The sequence below is a fragment of the Balaenoptera physalus genome (assembly GCF_965194825.1).
Source record: "Balaenoptera physalus genome assembly, chromosome: 16".
NCBI lineage: Eukaryota > Metazoa > Chordata > Mammalia > Artiodactyla > Balaenopteridae > Balaenoptera > Balaenoptera physalus.
The window spans coordinates 17,960,743-17,975,517 of NC_138898.1; the positions used below are offsets into that span (position 1 = coordinate 17,960,743).

The 14,775-nt window shown below is 44.3% G+C and overlaps 1 protein-coding gene and 1 long non-coding RNA gene across 16 annotated transcripts in view; one reads left to right on the plus strand and one right to left on the minus strand.

Annotated features, from left to right (window-relative positions):
* PTPRT (protein tyrosine phosphatase receptor type T) overlaps positions 1-14,775 on the plus strand; it is a 1,093,164-nt gene that overhangs the window by 907,898 nt on the left and 170,491 nt on the right. For all 15 annotated transcript variants that reach the window (XM_082430071.1, XM_082430082.1, XM_082430079.1 and 12 more), the window contains one exon: positions 14,574-14,709. In XM_082430071.1, the coding sequence (XP_082286197.1) occupies positions 14,574-14,709 (136 nt within the window). The remainder of the gene's footprint in view (positions 1-14,573; positions 14,710-14,775) is intronic.
* LOC309645405 overlaps positions 1-14,775 on the minus strand; it is a 925,297-nt gene that overhangs the window by 274,822 nt on the left and 635,700 nt on the right. The window lies entirely within an intron of this gene.

The window sequence follows — 14,775 nt, forward strand, 5'->3', positions numbered from 1 at the left end:
GTTTATCTGCAACTTCTATTTTTGCTCCGTTATCTTTACAGGGGAAATTCTCTGAAGTAAAGCTATAGAATTAGGGTTGTAGCCAGTGAGAGTACTTTGAGAAAGAATTATTAATCCTTTGTTGCCAAATTATGTTATTGCTGCCATTAAGTCATCCAGTCGGAAGCCTGATACCGGCCTTGCCTGTAGGAGGAAAGACAAGTGCATCACTCTGGGGTCTCTGCCTGCCTTCATCCTAAGGTTTAGATGAACCTGGGCAGCAGGTTGCCAGGAGGCAGCACCCACGGTGCACCCGCATTTGACAGACACAAGAATCCCTGCTACCACCTGGAACCAGTTCCAAGGTCATGCCATCATTATGCCACATATGTGAGCAGATTCTCAGAGTTTATTAAGCGTTTTTACCTCCGTTTTTACATTTGATCCCTAGGAAGGCCCTGTGAACTTGTCATTTACTCCCTGTTTTACAAATGAGGATATCAAATCACATTGTCATTAACAGCTTTGATCAAGGTCACACAGCTAGTTAGGGTGGAGTCTGGGTGCAAGCTCATATATTTCTAATTTGAAACCCATTGGTTTTAACCAATCTCATAAAACCATAGCATTTCATCATCAAAAGGGGTATAAGAGGTCACGTAGTCCCTTCTGCTTGCTGGGGAGCACAGCGAGTGCCCAGACAGTGCATTTCATTGTTGGTGACACATTCTTCTGCCATTGTGGGTAACTTGGGGGTTTGGGGGGTAGAGCCCCACTAGAGTCCCGTGGATCTAAGGATGACAGGGAGAATCTCTCTCACTCAGAGCATGGGTATCACTGTAATAAAGGGATGCTGGGTTGAGGTGGAAGGTGGGGTCAATAAGCAGAGAAGAAAGGTCAGCATCTCATGCAAGTGAGGTATTGAGGGCTTGGTTACGCATCCAGGAAGCCCAGGAGGTAAGAGCAGGTGGAGACAGAGTGGGCGGTCTGAAATAGGACCTGGGAACCACGACTGCTTTCGTGCTCCTCGCGACATCATAACACTGTATCAAAAAGGGCTGGGCTTTAGCCTCATCTGGGTGGCATTTCCACATTAAAACCTTTCCTTGTGTTGGCCCCTAATCTACCCTTGTCACTCCTACCGGTTTGTATTAGCTCTGCTCTTTAAAATTAAAGGGACCAAATCGATTCCGTCTTCCACGATGGCCTTTCAACATTTTTAAGGCAAGAATTCAGTCTCATATGAATCTTCCCTTCTCTAGGGCCAAAAAATCCCGATTCTGACTGCCACTCCTCCAAAGTCAATGATGTCTGGATTTTTATGTGCACCAGAATCACCTAGCGACCTTGTAAAATGCAGGAGCTGATTCAGCAGATCTGGTGTGGAGACCGAGAGCCTGCATCTGTAACAAGTTCCCAGATGATGTTGAGGCTTCTGGTCACTGGACCACACTTTGAGTGTCAAGCCTCTTGGCCTGTCTTCACCCTGAAGGTCCTCTAGGGGTTAGGGTCCACACATGAACAAGCCTCACCAGAGTGGTCTGACTAGTGCAGAGAAGAACAGAGAAGCATTGTCCTTATTGGGTCTCAGGAGTCCCTGGGGAATATAAACTGGGATGGTTGTTTGGTACCATAGGAGGAGGCTGGGGGTTGAGGGGGGAACATGGTACCTGGGCCCCATATATCGAGGAAGAGAGGCAGGCTTCAAAAGGCTAAGAGCCCTGCCTTGGATGCCAGGTTACCATATGCAACAGTCGATAGGTAGCACATTGAGAGCCAGATGTGCACGCTGGGCTGGAGCTAGGAGGGGACTAGATTCTAAGCCACCGTAGCTTTCGCGCGAAGAGTCAAGGGCAGGGGGCAGCAGCAGCTGCTTTGAGAGAACTGTCTCAACCTTTGGGAGTGCTCAGAGCATGGAAGGCACAGCTGGCTGGGGTGTAAGGCTGGGCATGCAACCTCGTATTGGAAACAGCAGTCTCCTGTCAGTGCAGACTGAGTTCACAAGATTATTTTTGATGACTGCATCACACAGGGGACTCAGGTAGAGCCTTGAAGCTACTCCAAATGGATAAATGTACCACCTGGTGCCTACTCGCTAATTCTGGTTTACTTGGACTGTTCTTAGGTTGGCTCCCAGAGGAGGGCAGAGATGAAGAGGATGCATGCAAATCCCCCCCCTTTCTCTCCATTCTCAGACTTCTAGTTCCCGCTTAGTAGACAGAAGTCGCCCAGGGCCAGAGACAGAGCTTTTTAGGGACCGGGGACTGATACTATGTTTAACTCTCATGAAAAGGGTGGGTTTAGGGCAGGAGTAATGCAGTTACCATATTACTAATGGGCTTCCAGACCCCTTGGATTTCCAGTCAGATGGCCAACTCTCTAGGTGGACCCAGGGCTGGCATTTCCTTAACAGTAGCTCCATCAAGGACAGTTCATTGTAATGATAAGGGGATGAGCCTTGCACACAGAATCCCAGCTCTGAAACTCACCAGTTATATGGCTTTGGACAAGTCACTTCACCCATTTGTGAAGTTTCCTAATCTAAATAAAAGGGAAAATAAAACTAGCATCTTCTGTGTTAAGTTTTGTGAGAGTTAAATGACTTCATATATGAAAAGGGCTTATTAGCACATTTTTTGGCACCCAGTAATGCACTGATACGTTTAGGCTAAATTTTAAAAAGTAGTAGTAATTGAGCTTCTGTTTGATGAGGTGCTCAGTACCTGCCTGAAAGAGCTGGTTGCATTGCTAGGAGGCCCCATCATCAGCGAACCCTGATGTGCTTCCCTGTAGGTCCTGTTGCAGGTTCTCATCTGCACTTACGACATGAGCCCCGTGGACAAGCTCGTGACTCTGCAGCAGGAGCAGAACTAGCCCATCCGTCGCTGCCCCTCTCTTCTTCCTCTCAGACGTAGGAGCCACACGTCGGTGCTGTCTGGCCTTTGGTCCCAGAGCCAGTTGCTCAACACCTGTGTCACCTTTGAACACTGTCGGCACACTTCCGTTAGGAACAGAGGCACACATCTCTAGTGGCTAGAGCCAGTGCCCTTAAAAGGATGCTGAAGTGAAACTAGAATTTACCACGTCCCAGGGCAATTCCTGTATCTGGAGTCTAGTTGGACCAACCAAGCATGGCTCCTCCTAATAACCTCACCGTACAGGGTCTGGGATTTCAGCTGGGATGCCTGTTTGCTGAACTCATGGAATTTGTCTAAACTGCTGGGCTGTGGCCTTTCAGATGGCCTCTCTGAATGTCTAGGATGTTCCTCTGTGACCCTCGGGTGTGTTCCACTGTTGATTCATGGTGATCACTGAAGGTTCTTCTGTTTAGGAACATCTTGCTATTTACTTGGGAAAGGTTTTCTAATACTCATCCAAGATCTTCACTTTCCTTTGGGTAGGGAGCTTGATTCTATCCTAGAAGTAGCATTTGACACAGCTGATTACTCCCTCCCTTGAAACACTGTCTTCCCCTGGCTCTGGGACACTATACTCTCCTGGGTATTTTCTTACGTGTCTGGCCACTCCTTCTCTGTCTCCTATGCAGGCTTATCTTCCTCTTCACACTCACTAAATACTACAGACTCTCAAGTCTCTATCTAGGCCTGCTTTTTCATCCACTCTTTTTTTTTTTTTTTTTAACATGTTTATTACAGTATAATTGCTTTACAATGGTGTGTTAGTTTCTGTTTTATAACAAAGTGAATCAGTTATACATATACATATGTCCCCATATCTCTTCCCTCTTGAATCTCCCTCCCTCCCACCCTCCCTATCCCACCCCTCTATGTGGTCACAAACCACCAAGCTGATCTCCCTGTGCTGCGCGGCTGCTTCCCACTAGCTATCTATTTTACGTTTGGTAGTGTATATATGTCCATGCCACTCTCTCACTTCGTCCCAACTTCCCCTTCCCCCTCCCTGTGTCCTCAAGTCCATTCTCTAGTAGGTCTGCATCTTTATTCCCATCTTGCCCCTAGGTTCTTCATGACCATTTTATTTTCTTTAGATTCCATATACATGTGTTAGCATACGGTATTTGTTTTTCTCTTTCTGACTTACTTCACTCTGTATGACAGACTCTAGGTCCATCCACCTCACTACAAATAACTCAGTTTCATTCCTTTTTATGGCTGAGTAATATTCCATTGTATATATGTGCCACATCTTCTTTATCCACTCATCTGTTGATGGACACTTCGGTTGCTTCCATATCCTGGCTATTGTAAATAGAGCTACAGTGAACATTGTGGTACATGACTCTTTTTGAATTGTGGTTTTCTCAGGGTATATGCCCAGTAGTGGGATTGCTGGGTCATACGGTAGTTCTATTTTTAGTTTTTTAAGGAACCTCCATACTGTTCTCCATAGTGGCTGTATCAATTTACATTCCCACCAACAGTGCAAGAGGGTTCCCTTTTCTCCATACCCTCTCCAGCATTTACTGTTTGTAGATTTTTTTTTTTTTTTATAATGTAGTATTAATGTGGTGTCTTTATTTATTTATTTATTTATTTATTTATTTATTTATGGCTGTGTTGGGTCTTCGTTTCTGTGCGAGGGCTTTCTCTAGTTGCGGCAAGTGGGGGCCACTCCTCATCGCGGCGCGCGGGCCTCTCACCATCGCGGCCTCTCCTGTTGCGGAGCACAGGCTCCAGACGCGCAGGCTCAGCAGTTGTGGCTCACGGGCCCAGCCGCTCCGCGGCACGTGGGATCCTCCCAGGCCAGGGCTCGAACCCGTGTCCCCTGCATTGGCAGGCAAATTCTCAACCACTGCGCCACCAGGGAAGCCCTGTAGATTTTTTGATGATGGCCATTCTGACTGGTGTGAAATGATATCTCATTGTAGTTTTGATTTGCCTTTCTCTAATGATTAATGCATGTTGAGCATTCTTTCATGTGTCTGTTGGCCATCTGTATATCTTCTTTGGAGAAATGTCTATTTAGGTCTTCTGCCCATTTTTGGATTGGGTTGTTTGTTTTTTTGATATTGAGCTGCATGAGCTGCTTGTAAATTTTGGAGATACATTTGTCAGTTGCTTTGTCAGTTGCTTCATTTGCAAATATTTTCTCCCATTCTGAGGGCTGTCTTTTCGTCTTTTTTATGGTTTCCTTTGCTGTGCAAAAGCTTTTAAGTTTCATTAGGTCCCATTTGTTTATTTTTGTTTTTATTTCCATTTCTCTATGAGGTGGGTCAAAAAGGATCTTGCTGTGATTTATGTCATAGAGTGTTCTGTGTTTTCCTCTAAGAGTTTGATAGTGTCTGGCCTTACATTTAGGTCTTTAATCCATTTTGAGTTTATTTTTGTGTATGGTGTTAGGGAGTGTTCTAATTTCATTCTTTTACATGTAGCTGTCCAGTTTTCCCAGCACCACTTATTGAAGAGGCTGTCTTTTCTCCACTGTATATGCTTGTCTCCTTTATCAAAGATAAGGTAACCATATGTGCGTGGGTTTATCTCTGGGCTTTCTATCCTGTTCCATTGATCTACTTTTCTGTTTCTATGCCAGTACCATACTGTCTTGATTACTGTAGCTTTGTAGTATAGTCTGAAGTCAGGGAGCCTGATTCCTCCAGCTCCGTTTTTCTTTCTCAAGATTGCTTTGGCTATTCGGGGTCCTTTGTGTTTCCATACAGATTGTGAAATTTTTTGTTCTAGTTCTGTGAAAAATGCCATTGGTAGTTTGATAGGTATTGCATTGAATCTGTAGATTGCTTTGAGTAGTATAGTTATTTTCACAATGTTGATTCTTCCAATCCAAGAACATGGTGTATCTATCTCTCCATCTATTTGTATCATCTTTAATTTCTTTCATCAGTGTCTTATAATTTTCTGCATACAGGTCTTTTGTCTCCTTAGGTAGGTTTCTTCCTAGATATTTTATTCTTTTTGTTGCAGTGGTAAATGGGAGTGTTTTCTTAATTTCACTTTCAGATTTTTCATCATTAGTGTATAGGAATGCAAGAGTTTTCTGTGCATTAATTTTGTATCCTGCTACTTTACCAAAGTCATTGATTAGCTCTAGTAGTTTTCTGGTAGCATCTTTAAGATTCTCTATGTATAGTATCATGTCATCTGCAAACAGTGATAACTTTACTTCTTCTTTTCCAATTTGGATTCCTTTAATTTCTTTTTCTTCTCTGACTGCTGTGGCTAAAACTTCCAAAAGTATGTTGAATAATAGTGGTGAGAGTGGGCAACCTTGTCTTGTTCCTGATCTTAGTGGAAATGGTTTCAGTTTTTCACTATTGAGAACGATGTTGGCCGTGGGTTTGTCATATATGGCCTATATTATGTTGAGGAAAGTTCCCTCTATGCCTACTTTCTGGAGGGTTTTTATCATAAATGGGTGTTGAATTTTGTCGAAAGCTTTCTCTGCATCTATTGAGATGATCATATGGTTTCTCTCCTTCAATTTGTTAACATGGTGTATCACGTTGATTGATTTGCGTATATTGAAGAAGCCTTGCATTCCTGGGATAAACCCCACTTGATCATAGTGTATGATCCTTTTAATGTGGTGTTGGATTCTGTTTGCTAGTATTTTGTTGAGGATTTTTGCATCTATGTTCATCAGTGATATTGGCCTGTAGTTTTCTTTCTTTGTGACATCTTTGTCTGGTTTTGGTATCAGAGTGATGGTGGCCTCGTAGAATGAGTTTGGGAGTGTTCCTCCCTCTGCTATGTTTTGGAAGAGTTTGAGAAGGATAGGTGTTAGCTCTTCTCTAAATGTTTGATACAATTCGCCTGAGAAGCCATCTGGTCCTGGGCTTTTGTTTGTTGGAAGATTTTTAACCACAGTTTCAGTTTCAGTGCTTGTGATTGGTCTGTTCATATTTTCTATTTCTTCCTGGTTCAGTCTCGGAAGGTTGTGCATTTTTAAGAATTTGTCCATTTCTTCCAGGTTGTCCATTTTATTGGCATAGAGTTGCTTGTAGTAATCTCTCATAATCCTCTGTATTTCTGCAGTGTCAGTTGTTACTTCTCCTTTTTCATTTCTAATTCTATTGATTTGAGTCTTCTCCCTTTTTTTCTTGATAAGTCTGGCTAATGGTTTATCAATTTTGTTTATCTTCTCAAAGAACCAGCTTTTAGTTTTATTGATCTTTGCCATCATTTCCTTCATTTCTTTTTCATTTATTTCTGATCTGATCTTTATGATTTCTTTCCTTCTGCTAACTTTGGGGTTTTTTGTTCTTCTTTCTCTAATTGCTTTAGGTGTGAGGTTAGGTTCTTTATTTGAGATGTTTCTTGTTTCTTAAGGTAGGATTGTATTGCTATACACTTGCCTCTTAGAACTGCTTTTGCTGCATCCCATAGGTTTTGGGTCATCATGTTTTCATTGTCATTTGTTGCTAGGTATTTTTTGATTTCCTCTTGGATTTCTTCAGTGAACTCTTGGTTATTAAGCAGTGTGTTGTTTAGCCTCCATGTGTTTGTATTTCTTACAGATTTTTTCCTGTAATTGATATCTAGTCTCATAGCGTTGTGGTCGGAAAAGACACTTGATACAACTTCAATTTTCTTAAACTTACCAAGGCTTGATTTGTGACCCAAGATATGATCTATCCTGGAGAATGTTCCATGAGCACTTGAGAAGAATGTGTATTGTGTTGTTTTTGGATGGAATGTCCTATAACTATCAATTAAGTCCATCTTGTTTAATGTATCATTTAAAGCTTGTGTTTCCTTATTTATTTTCATTTTGGATGATCTGTCCATTGGTGAAAGTGGGGTGTTAAAGTCCCCCACTATTATTGTGTTACTGTCGATTTCCCCTTTTATGGCTGTTAGTATTCGCCTTATGTATTGAGGTGCTCCTATGTTGGGTGCATAAATGTTTACAGTTGTTATGTCTTCTTCTTGGATTGATCCCTTGATCATTATGTAGTGTCCTTCTTTGTCTCTTGTAATACTCTTTGTTTTAAAGTCTATTTTGTCTGATATGAGAATTGCTACTCCAGCTTTCTTTTGATTTCCATTTGCATGGAATATCTTTTTCCATCCCCTCACTTTCAGTCTGTATGTGTCCCTTGGTCTGAAGTGGGTCTCTTTTAGACAGCATATATACGGGTCTTGTTTTTTTATCCATTCAGCCAATCTATGTCTTTTGGTTGGAGCATTTAATCCATTTACATTTAAGGTAATTATAGATATGTATGTTCCTATTACCATTTTCTTAATTGTTTTGGCTTTATTATTGTAGGTCTTTTCCTTCTCTTGTGCTTCCTGCCTAGAGAAGTTGCTTTACCATTTATTGTAAAGCTGGTTTGGTGGTGCTGAATTCTCTTAGCTTTTGCTTGTCTGTAAAGGTTTTAATTTCTCCATCAAATCTGAATGAGACCCTTGCTGGGTAATCTTGGTTGTAGGTTTTTCTCCTTCATCACTTTAAATATGTCCTGCCACTCCCTTCTGGCTTGCAGAGTTTCTGCTGAAAGATCAGCTGTTAACCTTATGGGGATTCCCTTATGTGTTATTTGTTGTTTTTCCCTTGCTGCTTTTAATGTTTGTTCTTTGTATTTAATTTTTGATAGTTTGATTAATATGTGTCTTGGCGTGTTTCTCCTTGGATTTATCCTGTATGGGACTCTCTGTGCTTCCTGGACTTGATTAACTATTTCCTTTCCCATATTAGGGAAGTTTTCAACTATAATCTCTTCAAATATTTTCTCAATCCCTTTCTTTTTCTCTTCTTCTTCTGGGACCCCTATCATTCGAATGTTGGTGCATTTAATGTTGTCCCAGTGGTCTCTGAGACTGTCCTCAGTTCTTTTCATTCTTTTTTCTTTATTCTGCTCTGCAGTAGTTATTCCCACTATTTTATCTTCCAGGTCACTTATCTGTTCTTCTGCCTCAGTTATTCTGCTATTGATCCCTTCTAGAGAATTTTTAATTTCATTTATTGTGTTGTTCATCACTGTTTGTTTGCTCTTTAGTTCTTCTAGGTCCTTGTTAAATGTTTTTTGTATTTTCTCCATTCTATTTTCATGATTTTGGATCATCTTTACTATCATTATTCTGAATTCTTTTTCAGGTAGACTGCTTATTTCCTCTTCATTTGTTAGGTCTGGTAGGTTTTTGCCTTGCTCCTTCATCTGCTGTGTGTTTCTCTGTCTTCTTATTTTGCTTAACTGTGTTTGGGGTCTCCTTTTCGCAGGCTGCAGGTTCATAGTTCCCGTTGTTTTTGGTGTCTGTCCCCAGTGGCTAAGGTTGGTTCAATGTGTTGTGTAGGCTTCCTAGTGGAGGGGACTAGTGCCTGTGTTCTGGTGGATGAGGCTGGATCTTGTCTTTCTGGTGGGCACGTCCATGTCTGGTGGTGTGTTTTGGGTTGTCTGTGGCCTTACTGTGATTTTAGGCAGCCTCTCTACTAATGGATGGGGTTGTGTTCCTGTCTTGCTAGTTGTTTGGCATAGGGTGTCCAGCACTGTAGCTTGCTGGTCGTTGAGTGGATCTGGGTCTTGGCGTTGAGATGGAGATCTCTGGGAGATTTTCGCCATTTGATATTACGTGGAGTTGGGAGGTCTCTTGTAGACCAGTGTCCTGAACTTGGCCCTCCCACCCCAGAGGCACAGCCCTGATGCCTGGCTGGAGCACCAAGAGCCTGTCCTCCACACGGCTCAGAATAACAGGGAGGAAAAAAAGAAAGAAAGAAAAAAGAAGATAAAATAAAATAAAGTTATTAAAATAAAAAATAGGTATTAAGAAAAAAATTTTTTTAAGTAATAAAATAAAAAACGGACAGACAGAACCCTAGGACAAATGGTAAAGCAAAGCTATACAGACAAAGTCACACACAGAAGCATACGCATATACACTTACAAAAAGAGAAAAAGGGAAAGAAATATATATATCGTTGCTCCCAAAGTCCACCTCCTCAATTTGGGATGATTCGTTGTCTATTCAGGTATTCCACAGATGCAGGTATCTCAAGTTGATTGTGGAGCTTTAATCCTCTGCTCCTGAGGCTGCTGGGAGACATTTCCCTTTCTCTTCTTTGTTCGTACAGCTCCCGGGGTTCAGCTTTGGATTTGGCCCCGCCTCTGCGTGTAGGTCGCCTGAGGGCGTCTGGTCTTCGCTCACACAGAACAGGGTTAAAGGAGCAGCTGCTTCGGGGGCTCTGGCTCACTCAGGTGGGGGGAAGGAGCGGTACGGAGGAGGCGGGGCGAGCCTGTGGCGGCAGAGGCCGGCGTGACGTTGCAGCGGCCTGAGGCGCACCGTGCGTTCTCCCCAGGAAGTTGTCCCCGGATCACGGGACCCTGGCAGTGGCGGGCTGCACCGGCTCCCGGGAGGGGCGGTGTGGAGAGTGACCTGTGCTCGCACACAGGCTTTTTGGTGGCGGCAGCAGCAGCCCCAGCGTCTCACGCCCGTCTCTGGGGTCCGCGCTGATAGCCGCGGCTCGCGCCCGTCTGTGGAGCTCGTTTAGGCGGCGCTCTGAATCCCCTCTCCTCGCGCACCGTGAAACAAAGAGGCAAGAAAAAGTCTCTTGTCTCTTCGGCAGCTCCAGACCTTTTCCCGGACTCCCTCCCGGCTGGCGCACTAGCCCCTTCAGGCTGTGTTCACGCCGCCAACCCCAGTCCTCTCCCTGCGATCCAACCGAAGCCCGAGCCTCAGCTCCCAGCCCCGCCCACCCCGCCGGGGGAGCAGACAAGCCTCTCGGGCTGGTGAGTGCTGCTCGGCGCCGAGCCTCTGTGCGGGAATCTCTCCACTTTGCCCTCCGCACCCCTGTGGCTGCGCTCTCCCCCGTGGCTCCAAAGCTTCCCCCCTCCGCCACCCACAGTCTCCGCCCGCGAAGGGGCTTCCTAGTGCGTGGAAACCTTTCCTCCTTCACGGCTGCCTCCCACTGGTGCAGGTCCCGTCCCTATTCTTTTGTCTCTGTTGTTTCTTTTTCCTTTTGCCCTACCCAGGTACATGGGGAGTTTCTTGCCTTTTGGGAGGTCTGAGGTCTTCTGCCAGCGTTCAGTAGGTGTTCTGTAGGAGTTGTTCCACGTGTAGGTGTATTTCTGATGTATATGTGGGGAGGAAGGTGATCTCCGTGTCTTACTCTTCCGCCATCTTGAAGCTCCTCTCATGCACTCTTCATTCTCTCTCTGGGTGACTTCATCAGCCCCCATGCTTCAAATACCATCTATGTGCATATGACTCACCCATTTTTACTTCCCGCTTAGCCGCCTTTAAGAGCTTCAGACCTGCATTTTTAACTGCCTACTTTCCTATAGTATCTCACAAGCTCAAATTGCCCCAGACACACATATTTTCCTTCTAACTCTATTCCTTTTTGTTTCTTGAACCTTTAAACATCACCTTATCTACCTTGTTATGGTCATCCTCAAGAATTCATTTCTCTTTCCCTAATGCCCTGTATCCCGTCCATCACCCGGTTTTATTTATATCTATTTCAGGTAATTATCTCTTTTATTGCATCTTTCCATCTTCACGACCATCACCAGAGTTCAAGCAACTATTATCTCCCATCTGGATGACTATAATAGTTTGAAAATGCATCTCTCCAATCCACTTTGGCTTCTCAAAGAAACTGGAACGGTCCGTTGGAAATACAAATCTGACCATATCATACCTCTATAAACAGCACTTAAATGACTCCCTGTGTTTCTTGGGGTAAAAAACAAAAGCTCGCACTGTGCCCTATAACGTCCTGCACGGACGGGCCCCTGCCGCCCTCGCCAGCTGCTCTCACCATGCTCTCCCTGCCTTCTCGCCCTCATTACGCCACAGTTCTTTCATATATTGAATGCACCAGGCTCCTTGCCTCCATCAGACGGCCTTAGCCAGTGCTGTTTCCCCTGCCACCACTGTGTGCTTTTCTCGTGGTGCTCTATTTGCCTAGTTATAGCCTGTCCTCCCTTGGAGCCCACCCCATGGGCCACTTCCTCCCAGAAGTGATTCATTTCCCAGTTGTGTGTCATGTGCCTCTCTATTGACAGAGTTGAAAGCTTCCTCTTATTGATTCTTTATTAACTCTGTTCCCTCAACCCCACTCACCACTCATTGTAGGCTCTTTGAGGGCAGGGACTGTGCCTGTTTTGCTCACCATTGTATTACTAAATGCCCAGCATACAGTGGGTACTTGTGATTATTCGTTGAAGGAATGAAGTGTGAATCTCATTAGAACAAGCTAATAACAGTGTTCCCAGGGTAATAGGATCCTCTCCATGGCTTTGCCTTTGTGCCCCCAGTCTCTAGAAGAGGATCTCCTAGCAGGCATTAAGTAAAGTTTAGCCATTACTACATCAGTGAGTGAATGCTCCAGAGCCAACACTTCCTCCAAAGCCAAATAAAAAGACTCTGACACTGTTGAGGAAATTATGGTCTGAGGTGCTCAACCTCCTTTATGCTTAGTCATGTTCTGTGTCTGGGGGACTAGACATATCTCAGAAATCTTGTCTCCAAACGTGAAAATGGGGGCTACTCGGGACTTGCCTGCACTCTGGAATGTGAGACCCGCCTTCCTATGAGGTTGGCCAACTCCGCCAGGAATTCTCTGGCTGTAAATAGGCAGAGCCTGCTCAGACCATCCTGTGATTTGATGAGCTGGGTTTGTCTCTAGCTGGTGAGGGGACCTGAATAAAATCCCTTCTTTGTAAGTCCTTCCAGGAGAAGGATCTCTGACCCTGTTGATAGCATAGTTGGGCACACAGAACATGGATGCTTAGTAGCGAATTAATGAATGCTTGAATGAATAAATGAAGCAAACGACTGTGGTCCACTAGCCTTTGTGTCGTTCAGCCATCATCTGTAAACCAGCGATGGGGAGGAGGGAGACCTGTGCTAGACACTGGCTTTAGAGAGATTACTAGAATGCACTCTCTGCTCTTGAAGGCTTGCCATTCCCACTAGGGAGACTTGACTAAGTAAACCTAGTTTTTCTAAGTTACAAGAGAGTCTGGGGAAAATGCTGTGGTAAAGGAAACACTTGACGCTCTTAATCAGGAAGAGGGGATGTGCCGGAGGACTGGTCTGAAACATCCATGAGTTTGGAGAATCAAAATCATAGCTTATGGGCATTAACATCCCTTCAACTCAGCTGAGTTCTGTGAACACATGGCTGAAAAAAAGGAGAAACTCAATCTGGTTTCATGAGAACAAATGTGTGTGGGCAGAGATGTCATCCCTTCAGCTAAACATTAAACCACCACAAACGTTAAGGTAACACCAATTATGAGCCAGATCCTGTGCTAACATGAGGAAACAAAGATAAAGGACGCTTCCTCTTGCCCCCGAGGAGCTTGCAGACCACTGGAGAAGACAGATGGGGAAACAAATCACTAATAACATCAGCACATTGAGATCTGTACCAAGTGGTACAGAGTGTTATCAGAATTTGGAGAAGACAGAGAGGATTGCTCCTGGGGCAACCAGGGAAGGTGGTGTCACTGGTAATGAATGAGCTGATTCTGATGTGGTAGAAAAGTAGGGATGGGTCAGGGAAAGGATGCTTTGGATTTAAGCTGCCTCACATAAACATGGCATCATTGGGAAGAATTCACGGAGGTGCTGGTCCAGGACCACACTCTAGAAGGTTCACACAGGTTCCTGGGATGAGAAGTTGCCTCTGTCCCTGGTACACTGCATGAAGAGGCCGGGCTTAGGCATTCTTTGGCTCCTTACTTTTGCTATGGCATTAGCCAAGTGGTTGTCTGGGAGGAGAAGGATTGAGGGACTGTTGGACAGGAAAGTCGAATTCAGGGCTTCTGACTTTTGAGACCTAGACTTACAGAAAACCTGTGGAATCCTGGCCCTGAGCTTTATCAGCCGTGTGACTTTTAGCAACTTCCCTTTGTTTTCTCATCTATAAAATGGAAAAATCAATATATACTTTAGGGAATATTTGCAAGGATTGGCCAAGCCGGATCCACAAAACGGCCCAGCACAGGGCAGAGGATATAGTAAGTGTCCAGTTCTCAGTCTTCCTTGATGTGGAATCGAGTCAGTGTGTCAGTAGCTGGCAGAGCACATAGCATCAGCATTAAATCCAAAAATGGAATTAGCGGATATAAGCGTTTTCTGAACCCAAGGCAATTCCCTTTAATCCCCACCATTTGTTTCACATAAGGCACAAAATAAAAAAGTAATGTTTTTATCTTTAAAAATCCAGTGCTTTTAATTGTGTTACCCTTACACAAAGCTGTTGTTTTCGCCATTTACCTGAAAGAATTAAGTAGGATTTGGAATAATTCCATGAACCTAAGATTCAAACCATAGTTCCATGGTTTGATCCTAGGGACAAACCAGTATGAGGGATAAAATTCTCTGCTTGATCTCATGGGAGGATAAGGGTTACCCTTATATCCAGCACAGTGGTTGTGTAACCTTGGGCAAGTCAATTTCTCTGCATCTCAATTTCTTCCTCTACAAAAAAGGCTATCATAATAATAATTATATAATAATAATAGTTCAACATCTCAAGGAATTAATCCTCAAAAGGGTTAAATGGGTCAATGTGTATAATGCCCTCAGCACAGTGCCTGGCATATCGTTAGTACTCAGTGAATGGAACCTGTTGTTATTACGATTGCGTCTCGTCACGTATGTGAGGCTTTTCAGTTATCTTTCTTCTTCCCCTTTCCCTCCAAGGTGCCTCCACGCAGAATCCCAACAGCGTGGAGCCGGAGAAGCAGGTGGACAGTACTGTGAAGATGGCCGGCGTGGTCGCCGGCCTCCTCATGTTCATCATCATTCTCCTGGGCGTCATGCTGACCATCAAAAGGAGGTGAGTTTCGGTTGCAGCCCTGCAGACCCTGCCAAGCCCAGGGGGCCCCGACACTGCCATATGGCC